Raw genomic sequence first — 15,977 nt, 5'->3', positions numbered from 1 at the left:
GCAACATGTTACTTGAACAGCGTGCTGCAGGTGCTGTTCATGACCGAAGACTTCAGAGAAGCTGTGAAAAAGTCTGTGACATAAATGATTCCTCATGATATACTTTATAAAGCACATCAAATATTGAATTTCATTTAGAATTTTTCTCTCTTTGTCATTGTTAGGAACGCCTATGGGGATCATATTGACAGTCAACTTGCATCCTTGTTTAAAGACTTAAAGAGCAGAACAGGAGAAACTGTTCAAGTCACAAAGAAGCTGGGTATCTACAGAGGTACAGTATAATGGTGCAATGTGGACCTTCTGGTTAATTTGATCAATTTAAGCTGTGGGTAGATTACAATAAGTCACAAAATGACCACGAGTCGAGAGTATCTGATCATCCTCATAATCACTTGTGAATAAACTAAGCTTTTCAGATTAGTCTAACAGACATCAGTGTGGTATTAATCTTTATTCGGTTAAACATGCTACTCCCCGCTTCCACAGTGAATGAACAACGCGACGCTGCTGAGCACTTTGAGAAGATTTTATTACTGGCCAGTGATGAAGCAGCAAAGGTAGAGATCAGATTGTGGTCTGTGTGGAAGGTGACATACAAAAGGTTGATCTAAAAAAACAAAATCACTTTTATTTGTGCTTTCAGATCTTCAAAGGACAGTTGGCACACAACACTGTTTGTTCTAATTGTGGAGCAAAAACTGAAGAGGAGTTGCCCTTTTGGAATCTTCCTCTCGCCTTAGTGAAGTCCTGCAATAAAAACTATAGCGTGGTAAGAATCTGACAACCTACAAGCCTCAAAGTACCGTATTTTCCACACCATAAGGTGCACCTAAAAGCCTCACATTTTCACAAAAAACGGCCGTGCGCCATATAATCCGGTGCGCTTTATGTGTGCACCGGATTCCAAAATCTGTCAGGGATGCCGCCATTTTGAATTTACCGCGGGGAGCGCCGAGCATTCATCGGGGCGTTAAGCCCCCTCTGCATCACTCACCGCCAGGTTCACTTTAGCCGCGCCTCTTCGCTCTCTTACATAGGAAAAGAACAGCAACTGGCCACTTCTGTTCGGTGTGAATCCAGGCGGATCCCAGCCAGTCACTCTGAATGGGGCGAAGATTGTGTCGACCTCCTACTTAGCGATTGAATCGTGTCATTATTAATGCTTTTGCCAATGTCCCAGTGAGTGAATACATGCACAACGTGTGCTGGCAGCGATAAACCAATCAGAGAACATTAGGTAATACGTACGCCTTATAATCAGGTGCGTCTTATGTATGGGTTAAAGACAGAAATGGACCCATAATTGAGGGTGCGCTTTATAATCAGGTGAGCCTTATAGTGCACAAAATACGGTATGTTATTACGCAGGTAGGGTGGCGAAAATCTGAAATCCAGCAGCATTTGTGGTCTTACTGAAAGTCTGTGTCGGTTTTCACCTGCTGTTTGGGATGTGGGAAGCTATGGGGTGATGTTCAGCACAAGTGACAACAGCTGCCTTTTCAGGAGGACGGCATTGAGGAGTTTTTCGGTGATTCACACTTCACTGGAGACAACCAGATGTACTGTGACGAGTGCTGCGCCAAATGTGATGCTACTGTTGTGAGTGAAGAGGAAACAGCCTCTGATTTGTGATTCCTGACAGCAATCATAGTGCAGTTTATGATGTTATGACTGAGGAACATGTTTTAAGAGCCCTGTGTTTCATTCAGAGCTGTGAAATAAAGGATCACCCAGAGGTGTTGATGTTGCTGCTGAAGAGGTTTGAGTTCAGCTACGTTCAGATGTCATTTGTCAAAAACAGCCGTGTCGTGGATATCCCCCCCACCATCCAGATACCAGAGGTATAGTTTCAGTGTATTTTAATATTTGTTCGTAACTCAGTTACCTGAGTTTTAACATGTGTTTGATCTTTCTTTGGTGATCAGAATCAGACGTATGAGCTGTATGCATACGTGGAACACTTTGGGAGCCTGAAAGGTGGACATTACACTGCAACTATCAAGCCCCGGGATGAAGGCAGATGGCACAGCTTCAATGATTCCAGTGTCACATCGGTGAGAATGATCAGCTGTAAAACAGTACTTTTATGTGTTTAAATATGAGGAAATGTAACATGTGCTTATTCTGATGGTCACAGCTTCACAAACAGCCTTTCCAGAAAACCACCAATGAGACGTAAGTGGTCGTCTTTTCTTCTCTTCTCCCATGGATCTTTCTGCTCTTAAAGGTAACTTTGCTTTCTTTTCTACCTCCACCAGATCCCAGAGCGCCTATCTTCTGTTTTACAGAAAGAAACGTAAGAACCAAACATTTTTTTTATGCTTGTTGACGAGTAGTTTGAATGAATGCATCTGACTTTTTGCTTGATTTTAATAATAATAATAACTTCTCTCTAATTGATGATGCAGAAACTGGCAGCCCAGACAACAGAGAAGTGTCCAACAATGGAAGTCTCCCATGTGACACCAATAAGAAACATGTTAATAAGAGACACGGTGATAAACATAACAGGCCAAGCAGTGAGGAAGGGATAAGGGAGAATAAGGGAGAAAAGAGAAATGAGAAGATTTCACAGAAGAAGAGAAAGACAGATAATGATGACAGTGTAGCACCAACAAACGATGAACAGTTGAAAAAACATGATTCTCCTGGAGGTGCAAAGGACAACTCAAGTGTTAGTTTTGGTGAACAGAAAACACAAAAGAATAAGCCGGGACATGAAAAGGAAACCAGTAACAGAATGAGTACAGGGCATGAGCAGCAGGGAGCCCAGAATGTGGATGAAGGCGTGAAAAAGCCTCCACAAATGGGAGAAACATCCGCGACGAGGCAACATTCAGGTGAGGGTGGACAGGCTCAGGAACATGCTGATAGGCCAGAGGAGAAAACTGCTGCTGCATCCAAGACACAAAATCAAATCACTGTGGAGAAGCAAGAAGGATCAGAGGAAAACAGAGAGCTAGTAGAGATGGAAACGAGGGGTTCTGAGCAGGAAAAGTCCAAAAAGGGGAAAAAGAAAAAAAGTTCATGTTTTTCAGTTTCATGTTTCAGAAAGAGAAAAAGCAAGAAATCAGAGCATTCAGACTAAAAACATGCTTAACAAATATATAATAAAACAAACGGGTGTTTTGAAGACTGTACATAACCTCAGCAAACCAGGAAAAAAAAACAATTTAATTTATATTCACTGAACACCGTCCACAAGAAAATAAATGAAGTCTAAACTGTCTTTGCAGAACGTTGTGGTAGAAAGTAAGTTTGGTCTGGATTCTCTGCATGTTGAGACATTTTACTTTAAACTTAATTCTAGACTCCATCACAGTTACCCTGAGCCGTCTCAGGTGGGTCTCAGTTCATTGATCAGTGGTTTTAGCTGTAATTTTTCCATGTTACTCCTTTGATTCATGCAGTGTGGTTGTTTGTTTTGACCTTGTTTTTCTTTCATTGGTTCCTTCGGTTTAACAGAAAAATGCATCTTCCAGCTTCATGTTTGCATGTGAAGAGTTCCAAATGTGAGATTGTTTCATGAGGTCGAGGGTTGCTTTACATCAATGTGGTGATTTATAGCTTGATTTAGATTCGTTTGACAGTGTTGAGGAAAATGGGCTAATTTGAAAAGACATTTTTTTTTACATTTTTACATTTTACAAGATATTAATTAAAAATTAATTTTGTTTACTTTTATGTACATTTACGTGCACTGAACTCCTAAAACCTTACAGTTCACATGGTCTTCTGAGATGTTTTTTGTTGAGCATGTCGTTGTGATTAAATCATTCTTTTGTAATTTTCTCTTTGCTTCATTTGTAAGATTCTAATCTTGATTCTAACATGTAAAAAGTAAAAGAAATTAAATAAAGTCTTTAATGCAACTTGCTTTGGTTTGCTCTTGTTGTCACTTGTCATAGTAGAAGAATAAGCCTCATATAATGAAGGCTAATGAGTCCTGCTGTAAAACAGTTTTATTTGTAGAGCCAAATATCAGGAGCAACAACTTCAAAGTGGCTTTGCAAAGAGAAAAATGAATAAACAGCAGCACAAAATAGTTTTTTGTGAAACGCCTTCTACTGGTGAAAGGCAGTAACGCGGCTGAACAGCAATTGAGCAGACTGTGTGAAGCTGCATGGACTTTCTGGGTGTTTCTCATACTTTGTGTGCGTTCTTGAGGAAATACTCCAACAACATCCATTAAAGAAGACACATCAGATATCTCTGTCCAGGTGCCTTGATTCTCTAATTGGAATCATAGTCCATAATGGACCGTCTCAATCAGCAATCCTTCTTTCTGAGTCTCGCCCCTCAAACAAGTTGGATGTTGGTTTCTGTTTCAAAATAAGTCACTTCTGATGGACCGTTAACGTCACTAAACCATAGTATCGGTACAGTCTAAAATATTCAGGAAACTGTCCAAAAAATGCACAGAAATCTCATAATTATTCTGTATTGGGGTGAATGTTTAATGTGAAAATGCTCTTGGTACAAAGAGTTAACCTACAGCTGGATTTGACATGAATCGTGCGTCTGTCCTTTCTTTTTCTTCTTTTGTGGAGATTCTGTATGTAAAACAGAGGTCAAAGGTGGCCCTAATGTAGTGTTTGTATTTGGATCAGGGGGAGGTGTCATTTGAGCTGTGGCTTCGGCCTTCATCCCTCTGGTTTGTCATTAGATTTCTTGTGATATAAATTAGAAAAGATAAAGCCTTTCTTAATGCCTATACGTTGCGTATTCTTGGGCAAAGATTCCCTTCCTCTTATCTAAAACGCCATAAAAAAAACAGCTTTACCAATAAACCTTTGTTCGAGCTGTCTGCATCCCTGACTGATAGCTCACAAGGCGTTGGTCTTAAAGCCAAAGCTTCATTTTCAGTTTTACTCATTTACAAGAAATCAGCTGCTTTATAGTTCAGTTGGATGTTGGTTTCTGTTTCAAAATAAGTCACTTCCGATGGACCGTTAACGTCCCTCTGTGGAGAAAAGCTAAACATAATCAGAGATTATCTGTGCTGAACAATCATTGATGCACTGAATGTTTTCAGCTGGTGAAAGGAAGCTCATTCCAGCACCTTCTACTAAGAAGGTTTGCTGTTAGAATAAACAGGATGTGGTTTAACCCTGTCTCTCTGAAACATGCAAGGCCTCTCCTGTAAATGTACAGCCTGCATGACACCGAGAGCCAATTCAAGTCATCAGTTACCCTAAGATGTCTTTGGACTGAGGAAGGAAGCAGGAGCTCAGGGAAAACACACAAACAGCCATGCCAAGCAATATCTTTTCATTACATAAATAAAATGTTTTAAGACAAAATCAGGAAATAAGGAGTTATATATAGATATAAAAATACCACAACAAACAAAGAACTAAATGATTAGATGTAGAATTTTCATTTATTTAGATCCATTGCTGTTCAGTTCCTGCAAACAGATGATAAATGTCACTTTTAATTACACAGAAGGTGTAATTAAGGCGTTTGCTGTCAAAAGCCTGCTGTTCAGAACAAGTAACAGGAAAAAAAGTGACAATTATCCAGATGTGATCAAAGTACTCGTACGTAATTCAGTGACACCAATTAACCTAACATGCAACATGCATGTTTTTGGATGGTCAAACTAAATGTAATTGTCAGAAATAAAGAGCCCGCTTTGGAATTAGACTGACACCTGTTGGACATTTGCTGAAGCTGCAGCTGTGGGCTGCTCCGGTCGGTTTCAGGGCAAAGTCAATGCAACATCTGCCAATGCATCATCTGCCAATGCAACATCTGCCAATGCATCATCTGCCAATGCAAAATCTGCCAATGCCATCGGTTTATGTTATTATTTATGCAGATAGGCCAATTGCAGTCAACAAGCTGAATATATCGATGTAAGGCGGTTATATCTGTGCATCTCTAATAATAATACAAACACAAAACTTTTATACTTTCCTTTCTTTCTTAATTTTCCTCTTTGCTATGATAAAACCAAACATGCAGCATAGCTATCGTGCATGAATTATCTCCCTTTATCTATCTATTTATCTGAATATCACTGATAAATCTAAATATTTCCTCAATCCCCTCTGCTATGTTTCAATTAAGTGCTTTTTTGTGTACAATGATTATGTCTTAAATCTACTGTATTAAAGAAAATATGACATATAACACTATTATAGCACTGATAGTGAGAAAAATACAACACTAAATGATACAGGCACAGTTAATATTCAGCATAAAAAACTTTAGGTACTAAATAACAGTCAGACTGAGCTGTAATTTGTGTGTGAGACGTTAAATAGCACTAACATTTGCTCCTTCTTCACGCGATATAGTATCAATCAGCATTTTTTTATGATGAGCTCTGTAAATAAAAACTGACACAAAATGCACACAAAAAAAGGAGCATTAAGAGTTTCATAAAAGGCAGACCTTCACATTTCATCCTCTACTTAAAGTTGCTTGATTTTATCTTTAAACGCAGACTGGATATGCTGTTACACAACACGATTACTTCATGAGTTAATATGGGCATCCTACCAACATTAAAACTGAAGAAGAAGAGGAGAAGCTAGACTCTCCTAGGCAGATTTACAGGGAATTCATAGAATGTTCTCGCAGAAATTACCATATAATTTTGTATTAGCCTTATTCCGCTACTATGACCTTTATCTTCTTCCGGTTTTGTAACTTCACATCGTTTTTGCAGCATAAATTCAGGTTTTCTTAATACTGTCTTCAGCGCATCTGGCACAACTCAATGAAATGGTGACATTTAAGCACATGCAGTAGCAAGTCATTATGTTCACGCTAACGTAATCGGCTAAACTTAAACTATCTCAAAATGGCCATTTTAGTGTAAACAGAACTAGAACCTAATAATAGACTCTCTCTGAGTCTGCCGGTGTTCCAGGACTTCCATGTTCCAGTTAAACATTAAGGCCTAAGGAGTGTTTTATCATAACTAAACAAGCCAACTGTACAGTTGGAGTAGAAGATGGCTGCTTCCTCCCATTGGATGGCATCTTGTACGTGTCTCTGTAGAGGATATACTGAAAAAGTCTTTAATGTACAGCCAGTCGGTTACTTTCCAGCAGTTATTGGGGTAGCACATGTCAGTCTTCTCTGTCACGCAGCTAGAAAAAGGTCAGATTAAAGTGAAGCTATCTGCTGCTCTGCAGGTAGTCGGACATTCTGTGATTGAAGGCCTGGAGGCAGCTCATCAGGAACACGGTTTTACTGGATGCTACAATTGTCCTTAAAATCAGCGAGCTCTTCCATACTTCTCCATGTTTTCTGTGCTGCACCAAATTTCATCAACCCAAACGATTCACGCTTTTTCTTTAGACACGTTTTAACTCTGGACCTGTGTTTTATTCCATAATCAGACAGAGTGAAGTCGTCATCCAGCAGTTCTCCTTTAAAGTATAGTTCTTAAACCATCACATGGACATCATCTGCACCGGAAAACAGACACATTGAGGATCAGATGCCATGAAGGCAGCTAAATTAGTCAGAACATGAAACAGCTTGAGGAATTGGTGGAGCAACTAAACTTGTATTAAGCTCCATGAAGATCTGCCTCTTGAACTGTATTCAATTCACCTCCAGGATAGTCAGAATTAAGGTGACTCATTTAACTAAATCTCATCTTGACATACAGAATAAAAATACAGTTTACCGAGCAGATGTATCAAAAGGTGTGCAGTGTTTTAAAAAAATGAATAAATGAAAGCATATGTGTGTCTGCTTTGGTAGAAAATAATTAGCTAAACCACGGAGTAAAACACATAATAATTTAGAATTTAGAAATAAACAAATAGTCCTTCCTACCAACTACCCCAGGCTGAAATTCCCTTTTATTAATACACAAATGAATGACTAAATTTGAGCTGATGTAAATTAATTTCTGTAAAATTACTCTTCTGACTTTTATCAGCTTTTCAGAAAGTGCTACTGATCTCATTAGATGAACGGAGGGTTCTTCTTCTACATGGCAGTCATATGTCAACATGCATGACATGAATGAATAAAAAGTGAAGAAATAAACACACAGCTGCATATTTTACAGCCTAAAATGGTCACAGCTTAGCCACGTTTTCTGGCTCCGCCTTTTCTTGGAACGATGACGCAGGGTTAGGGGCGCAACACATATGAAGATAAATATGTTTTTTAAAAGACATAAATAAGCTGAAACTAAATATATAATAACATATACATATATACATATATATGTGGTAATTCATGAGCACTTTTAATCTCCTCAAACATGTAGAATGCGGGGAATGTAAAACTGAAACTTAAACTGGATGATTAACTCCTTTCTAGCGAGCACAGACTTTTTAAAGGGCAGGGGCGGAAAGGAAAAAAGAAAAGTGCACATATAGGCGTCCTCACCACTGTTACCACTTAAGCAAGCGTTTTGGCACCCGAGAGGACACTTTAGCATGCGTTTTTCAACAGTTGGGCCAATTAAGTTTTCCACTGTAGCATGCTTGAAGGCTTTCTTTCCCAGGGTTTTATTTCCTATTTGACTAACTGTAAAATAAAACCAAGCAGCACCTTCAGCAGCAGTCTCATGTATCTATCAGCTATAACAATTGTGTTGCTAAAGGAGAGAGCTGGAATATAAAGAAACGTGAACAAAACTGAATTTCATTTGAAAATCAATAATAGTTAAAGCTCAAACCTCAATCCAGCTGAAACTCTGTGGCTTGATTTAAACACTGTTGTACACCAGCTACAAACAGAATTAGAAACATAAAAGTGCAGTTATTGGCGACTAGAAATTAAAAAGAAACCCCTCCTGCTGCTTTTTTGTTTATGCATGATTTATTGTTTGATCCACAATAACAAATATTCTGCATTCTGATGTTTGTTGTGTAAATTGCATCATAAAAAAAGGAAACAAATGATCCATAATAAAAAGATGGCGGTAAGCGGGGAGCTCTGTATCCCAACCTACCGGCGACTTGAGGACAACCTCCATCAGCTAGAAATGAAGCTTATCGATAGAAACAACAAACAACAAGCTTATCGAAACAAAACGGCTTTACGTAACACTTAATTTAATTAAAAAGGTAAAGATATTACAAAACAATCACAGCAATCCTCTGCTGGCGTTAAAATCCACACTGGACAGCAGCGCGCACACATTATCGTGTTTCTATGTGAATAAATACAGATTTTAAGCTCGTCTCTAATATACAGATATCCCTACAATTCTATGACCTCCAGGGAGTTTTTTTACCATTTGTGTGGGTCATAGTTCTTCCTCTCTGTGTCTGGCAGCAATCTGCGGAACTGTGGCGCTCCACGGATCCACTCCCTGTGCACAAACTGCGTGAGCGTCTGTTCGCAGATGGCTTGACTCCGCTTCTTATAGAGCTGTGATCAGAGAGATGTGTTTTCGTTCCATTGACTCTCATGTTGTCCTGCTTTTCAGAGGAAATGTTCTTCAGTTTTAGGTCAGACGTACTCGCATTGACAGATTTCCTCGAGCATAAAGCAGAGGTTCCTTCAGTGTGAAGATCCGACTTTTGCTTCTTTGCATTATGTCTCGAAATTCTTGTTGGATTCTCCCAAAACACATCTCCATTTAGTACATTGTTTAAGTCCTTATCATTCCTGTTTCTGCTATATTCATTCTTCCCTTGATGATCAGTTTCTCGGCTCTCTGAGAAGGCCCGCATTTCTTCAGCCTTAAATACTGAATATGCAGAGTCAGCTTGCAGATGACTTCTGTCAGTCTTCTGGGGCTGTCGGGTCACTTTGAATGGAAACGGGGACAGTTATTGAGCAACACAAACAGCAGAAAGGTACAGATCGACACCTTGTTTGCTCATTAACACCAAGCTGAAAGGTGGATTTTCAAAATGAATTCATAAAAAAAGAGCACATGCAGTTGTTGAGAGCTTCTAAAATCAGACTCTGGAGCTGAGGGGCCACACTGAACATCACGTACTGTGAATGCTGCCATTTTTCAATTAGACCCCCTTAAATGTATAGAAAGCAACATACAAACTAATAAAGATATTTTAAAAAAGCTTCTGACTACGTTCTGATAAGTGATGATTGTTTGTTGGTGCATGCTTTGGAGGTATATGGAGGACTGAAACCGCAGTAGTCAGAAATAAATACAAAATAAATCTATCAGTGACCCACTAAATGAACTTATGTGCTAATAAATGCTAAAAATAAAGTAAATAATTCATGTATAGAATGTGAAACAAAATTCAATCAACTGCATTAAATTGGCGTTACCTCTATTTATTTTAATCGCCATTTAATTTTCAATGTTATTTATTTATTTAATTGGTTATTTTCCACTTTTTTTCTTGGTTATAATACATGCATACATTGAAAAATAATCACTCTAAACGGAGCTTCAGCAGATGACGATGACACATTTGTACACTTACCCTTCCTGTACATGAGGAGATAAGCTGTATAAGACCTGTTTGAAAGGAAAAACATGTTATTAAAGTGACTACAGACGTCACAAGATGGCACCAAACACCCAGAAATTATCTAGAATCTCTGAGTAAACCTGCATTTACCTCAGGGACTTGTCTGCAAAATGTTGTTTGATCTGGAAGATTGAAAATAAAGCTGCAATAAATTCCAACTCTTCACGTTATTAAACACATTTCTAAAAAAATTACCCCGCTTACACTTTTAACAATGCTGTCGTTGAAGCAGTACCACCGTCCAGTTTCAAAAGATTTGATTTCAGCCGTGTAGTGACCTCCTGTTAGGTCGCCGAAGTGGTGAACTACAGCGTAGAGCTCATATCTGCATCCCTGATGAGATAAAGACAGAGAGCGCACCTTTAAAAACGTCACATTAAAACAACTTTTAAGTGTGCAGGCTGTGAAATACCTGGATGAGTAAAGTTTGGGCCACATCAGCTTTGCACTGAAGCTTGACGTAACGGTTCTGCTTGTAATCAAAGGTGAATCTCTTCAGCAGGAGGGTCAGAACATCTGGACTTTGGGTCATCTCACATACCTAGAACACATAATGTTAACAACTGAATGTAGAGAAAGTTAGCCACCATTTAAACACTTTAATAAACCACGTGTGACTCACTATGTCTGCATCGTGCTTTTTTTTGCAGATGTTACAGTACATCTGGTTGTCCCTGCAGAATCTTTGTACCTTGAAGAAACCATTGAGTCCTTTTTGCTGCAAACATAGAATATCCGTTCATCAGTTAAATACACACGCTAACTCTCATTCGGTTTAAAAGAAAACATCGTACCACACAGAAGGATTTCTGATCTGAATCCACGCCGAGCGGCAGAACCCAAAAGAAGTTTTTGGAGTCACTTTTCTGGCTGCACCCACAGCATGTGGTCTTGTGATTCAGCTCGCCCTTGAATATCTAGAGAAAAGAATGCAATTATTAAAATATATATTTAATTAGAAACACATTTCTAGCAACAAAAAAAGCCTTTCTCTTGCAGGCTCAGTTCTTGAAAACAGATCACTTGCAGCCACATGTGATCGTTCAAAACTAGCTGCACAAGTGTAAACTAAAGAAGTGAAATGCAGCTGATTAAGTTTGTGTAATACACTTTCATGACTTTTATTGAAGGAACCTCAGGACTTTACTTGTAATGTATCAAATCAGTAGTTTTGCTAGATTAAAGAATCTGAACACTTCCTCCGTCACTGATTGCAGGTTCCAGGACAAACCACCCGGTTTAGCTGATGTAAGTGCAGATTAATGCACAATGTACCCTGAAAACAATATAAAGCGTGTTCCTACTTTGGAGGCATCTGGGCTGGTCAGACACAGGATCTTCTCAAAGTACTCAGCAGCATCATGTTGCTTGAACACTGAAAGGAGGAGTGAGTGGAAAAGAATAAATAGCTTCTCACTGTTCCTTTGGACAAATAGACCACTTGCCCGTGTGAGATGCCTCAAAACAAATCTTACCATCTGTGATGCCCAGTGCATTTGGGATTTTGTGGGTTTTGGCCACTCCTCTCTCTAAATCCACAAACAGCTCTCCCAGTAGTCGGTCAACGGTTGCTGCATGTTTTCTGCTGCAACTGTGGCACAGATAGAGATGTGAGCGTCAAGTCAAACAAAGACAGATTCATCAACTTAAAACTCCCTTCTTCGCTTTTTTCCCAGGTTAAAGCACTCCTGGGTGGTTTCAGACTCAGGTGTATGCATAACAAAAAGATTGGTGTGTTTTAGAACGAGTCAGATGCACATAGTTTCCCACCCGCCCATCTTCCACTTATCCAAGGTCAAGTCACAGAAGCAACAGGTCCAGGAGGAAAACCCAAACGTTGCTCTCCCCATCGAAAGGCTTCAGCTCCTGCTGTTGGATCCCAACGTGTTCCCAGGCCAGAAGGGACATATTATCCCTGAAGCGAGTTCTGGGTCCCTCAGGCGACTGGGAGGGACCATCTCAGCTGACTCCTCTGTCAATGCAGAGGAGCAGCGGCTCTAAAATTCCCCAGCAGGTGTGAGTTGAAGGTCTCGCCGCCGGGGGCCTTTACCAGACGTTCCCAGATCACTACCCGTCTGGGCTTCCCAGGTCTGTCCAGCCGTGTTCCCCGGCAACTGATCCAAATCACCACCAGGTGAGATGTGTGGCCACGGGTTATGACAACAAAGACTATCACTGACCTTTGACCTAAAGTGGCCTGGTATCAGGTACACTTATGAACCACCTCATGCTCAAACATGGTGTTTGTAATGGACAATCCATGACTGACACAAGTCCAGAAACAAAACCCACTCGGGTTCAGATCGTGGAGGCCGTTCCTCCCAATCACACCTCTGCAGGTCACTCCGCCGCTGCCAACAACTGAAGTCCCCCAGGAGAACGATGGAATCCTGTCTCCAGCTCACACATCAGCTCAGTTTCTGTCCCCACCAGCAAGGTAACGATCCACATCCCAATAGTCAGTTTAAGACACGGCTAATCTGTGTGCACAGGCCCCTATTTTCGCCTGCTGTGCAGCTCACAACGCATCCAACCTCAGATTTCCTCCCCCTGACTGTTAGGCCAAGCAGCAGCTTCTTGTGCCTCTGCCAGCACGACCTCAGGATAAATATTGGCCCCGAATATAAAAAAATAGAGAGACAAAACGGAGATGTCCAACCTTTTCACAGCCTCCCGGAAGTCATCTGTCATGAAAAGCACCTGAAGCACGCTGTTCAAATAGCATGTGAGACCAGGACTATTCAGGCCGTGGTAATCTGAAGACACAGCAGCAACACAGTACTGTCACATTATCTACGTTATGCATGAGCCTTAACATGACTTCATTTTACTGTCGTCATGTGAAAAAAAGCACCCTTTTTCAAGGTTTTACATATGACATAAAGGGTCATCTGACCTTACCAGCTCTTAAATTAGGCAAATACATTAGTTTTAAAGTCATTAAACATCATACAGTGTCATTACTTCTTCTACAAAAACTGAGCCAAAATGTAGAATCAGTATGTTAAAAACTATTTACACTCTTAACACTTCAATAGAAATAAATAGGGTAAGTAGCAGCTAAATACATTTGATTAATTGATCATCAGCAGGAGGCTGTGAGAACCTCTATAAAAGTAGAAGTTTTGGCATTTTGGTGATCTGAAGCATTCAGGTGTGTGTTAACATAATAAGAAGGAGGAAAGACATTAGCAATGATCTTAGAAAAACAGCACCTCATACCAGCTGACAAGCATGGTGGTGGAGGGCTGATGATTTGGGCCTGTTCTGCAACCTGAATTAAATGCTTTATTGGAAATATAACAGAACAAATGCTGCAAACCTCAATGAACTGAAGCAACACTGTAAAGAAGAGTGGGACAAAATCACTCCACAACGTTGTGAAATACTGATAACGTCAAACTAAAAATAATTACTTCAAGTTATCGCAGCTAAAGATGGTTCAACAAGCTGTTGAGAAATGTACTTAGTTTTTCCACACACTGTTTGTTTGGCTTAGATTTTGTTAAATATGTAATGACACTGGTTTAATATGCAGTATTTTCTTTATGTCCTTATCCATAAAATCTTAGCATTGAAAGAAAGTGTACTTTCTTCTTCAAATACTGTATTTCACGTACCTGAGCTGGAAAAATTCTCGAGTTTCTCTGTGAATTTCTTTACAAGGAAGCAGTTCATAATGCTTCAGTGTTAAGGTTTAAATGTTTTTCCCACATGTATGGATTCGTCCTGTTGAGACACATCAGAAGTTAAAGAGCAGGAAGGACATTCACAGATAAAGAACAGACATAAAATTACCAACAAAACATTCACGATAGGCAACAATTTGATATTTCTGGGGTTAAACCCACTTCATATCGACCTCTTATAAACAAGATACAAGAACAGAACAACATGAAATGATACCAGTGTGCAGGTCTGTAGTGTGAACATGGCATTTCTGACTGAGCATCTCACACAGTAAGTTACACTCTCATATTGAATTTTGACTCAGTATCTCTGAGGATATTTTTTCTATAAAGTCATAAATATGACATTAAAAGTCACACTTTTAATCTCATAAATATGACTTAGATTTTAAGCCAATCTTTAAAAAAAAATTCAATAACATTTAAAGTAATTTATAGTGTCATCTGTTTATATAATTTGTAAACTTTTTATTTAATTATTACTTTAAAAATCATAATTATGACTTTTAGTCTCATATAAATTACTTTAAATCTCATCATCATGAAATACAGTGCGGAAAGTTTTTATTCACAAGTGGCGGAAATGGGCTTCCATACACAGATTATAACAAATATGTACAACTATAAATCGTAATAGAGAATTTTTACGATATGATGCCAGTATTTCATTCACCACCGCATGAAACGTAAAACAATCGAGGGTCCGTGAAAGCAGCAGCAGAGTTTTACTGCGTCCAAGTTCTCCATTACGCGACGCTGACGATCAGTCTTATACAGCGACAATTAAGACGTAGTGAGACTATAAAAAGCTCATTATAAAGTGCCAGTAACACACACCTTGTTGATGTTGATTACCGAGAAGACACGATGACGTTTTCCAATGCTATGTAGTAAAACAAGACGGTAGAACACGAGGACACTCACCAGCGACGCAGCCTCGCGACGTATCCTCCTGCACTCTTTCACTTTCAATACCAGAAAGGGGGGGCAGTCTGACAGAGGCAGCACCCACAAGGAAGACAAACAGTTTCGGTCAAACACAAGAAACTTAACTGAGACGTTTGACAGATGAAGTTGGCGTGAAGAATTAAAGGAAGTCTTGGAAACTGTACGAATAAGCTGTGCTTTCAAGGTAAAACTCAAGACTTATTTTTATTATCATGTTGTTAATATTTGCCCATCCTCCTTAATTAATTCCGTTTTTACCTCCTAATTATAAGTTCACGCATCCATTGCTTTGAATTGGCGTGAATGGGAGAGTGAAATTATATTTTTGTGGGGATGTTTTGATTGTTTCTCAAACTCGAGAAGTTTGTGAACCTTAAAACTAGGCGCGTCTGACTCATTTTTTAAGTATGTTGAATTTTGAGCACATTTTCGAGCCTGAAAATGCCTTTGAGAAGCTGAAGGCTAAGATATCATAGTTAGTGATTTAACGCATGGCTGTACACGCCATAACTGAAAAAGGGACCAAGAGCAAAAAACTATCAACTTTTACGGTAAACTTATCAATGCAGCGATTTTTAACTCTACTTTAACACAACACAAATAAAGGTGACATAAACTATCTCCCGAGTTACGAAAGTGTTTCCTTTAAATGTTTACCAGCTTGAACCAGCAGGAAATTCCCTGCATGAGGAAGTTTTATTAGTGATCATACTTCAACCAGGAGCTGCTGACTCATGACTCCTGGAGACTGAACTTTGTGCAAATGTGAAATATATCAAACATCAGACTTCCTGTTTACGTCCCTTGAAGCCTCCAAATACGTCCCAACACTGAGACAACGAACAATGAGAGCCACAAAACACACGAGTATCAACCAGCTTATATCAAAATGAGGCTC

General features: G+C 39.4%; 2 protein-coding genes across 2 annotated transcripts; one reads left to right on the top strand and one right to left on the bottom strand.

Annotated features, from left to right (window-relative positions):
• LOC140282366 (ubiquitin carboxyl-terminal hydrolase 47-like) lies at positions 1 to 3,519 on the top strand. Its single transcript, XM_072376945.1, has 11 exons — positions 1 to 71; positions 165 to 274; positions 490 to 560; positions 647 to 772; positions 1,507 to 1,602; positions 1,713 to 1,844; positions 1,929 to 2,057; positions 2,141 to 2,178; positions 2,262 to 2,299; positions 2,412 to 2,965; positions 3,469 to 3,519. The coding sequence occupies exons 1-11, from the start codon at positions 40 to 42 to the stop codon at positions 3,517 to 3,519; spliced, it is 1,377 nt and encodes a 458-aa protein (XP_072233046.1). The 5' UTR covers positions 1 to 39.
• Positions 3,520 to 9,219: 5,700 nt separating this feature from the next.
• Positions 9,220 to 14,164, bottom strand: LOC140282365 (ubl carboxyl-terminal hydrolase 18-like). Its single transcript, XM_072376944.1, has 12 exons — positions 14,063 to 14,164; positions 13,102 to 13,198; positions 11,918 to 12,027; positions 11,747 to 11,817; positions 11,237 to 11,359; positions 11,065 to 11,160; positions 10,855 to 10,983; positions 10,647 to 10,775; positions 10,533 to 10,564; positions 10,395 to 10,429; positions 9,456 to 9,742; positions 9,220 to 9,360 (listed from the first exon to the last, which is right to left on the bottom strand). Exons 1-12 carry the CDS (start codon positions 14,118 to 14,120, stop codon positions 9,220 to 9,222), a joined length of 1,308 nt encoding a protein of 435 aa, XP_072233045.1. The 5' UTR covers positions 14,121 to 14,164.
• Between the last annotated feature and the right edge of the window lie 1,813 nt (positions 14,165 to 15,977).

This window comes from Leuresthes tenuis, unplaced genomic scaffold, assembly GCF_036924035.1.
Source record: "Leuresthes tenuis unplaced genomic scaffold, fLeuTen1.0.hap1 SCAF_22, whole genome shotgun sequence".
Taxonomy (NCBI): domain Eukaryota; kingdom Metazoa; phylum Chordata; class Actinopteri; order Atheriniformes; family Atherinopsidae; genus Leuresthes; species Leuresthes tenuis.
This window is presented reverse-complemented; position numbering and strand designations above follow the sequence as displayed.

Bases quoted from the DNA above. Each gene is read 5' to 3' on its own strand.
- LOC140282365 (XM_072376944.1), bottom strand. From the start codon at position 14,120: ATGAACTGCTTCCTTGTAAAGAAATTCACAGAGAAACTCGAGAATTTT. The intron at 11,161-11,236 runs GTACGATGTTTT...CTATGTTTGCAG, and splicing joins ATCAGAAATCCTTCTGTGTG to CAAAAAGGACTCAATGGTTT. The intron at 10,565-10,646 runs GTAAGCGGGGTA...TCAATCTTCCAG, and splicing joins ACGACAGCATTGTTAAAAGT to ATCAAACAACATTTTGCAGA.
- LOC140282366 (XM_072376945.1), top strand. From the start codon at position 40: ATGACCGAAGACTTCAGAGAAGCTGTGAAAAA. The intron at 275-489 runs GTACAGTATAAT...CCGCTTCCACAG, and splicing joins GAAGCTGGGTATCTACAGAG to TGAATGAACAACGCGACGCT. The intron at 1,603-1,712 runs GTGAGTGAAGAG...TGTTTCATTCAG, and splicing joins CCAAATGTGATGCTACTGTT to AGCTGTGAAATAAAGGATCA.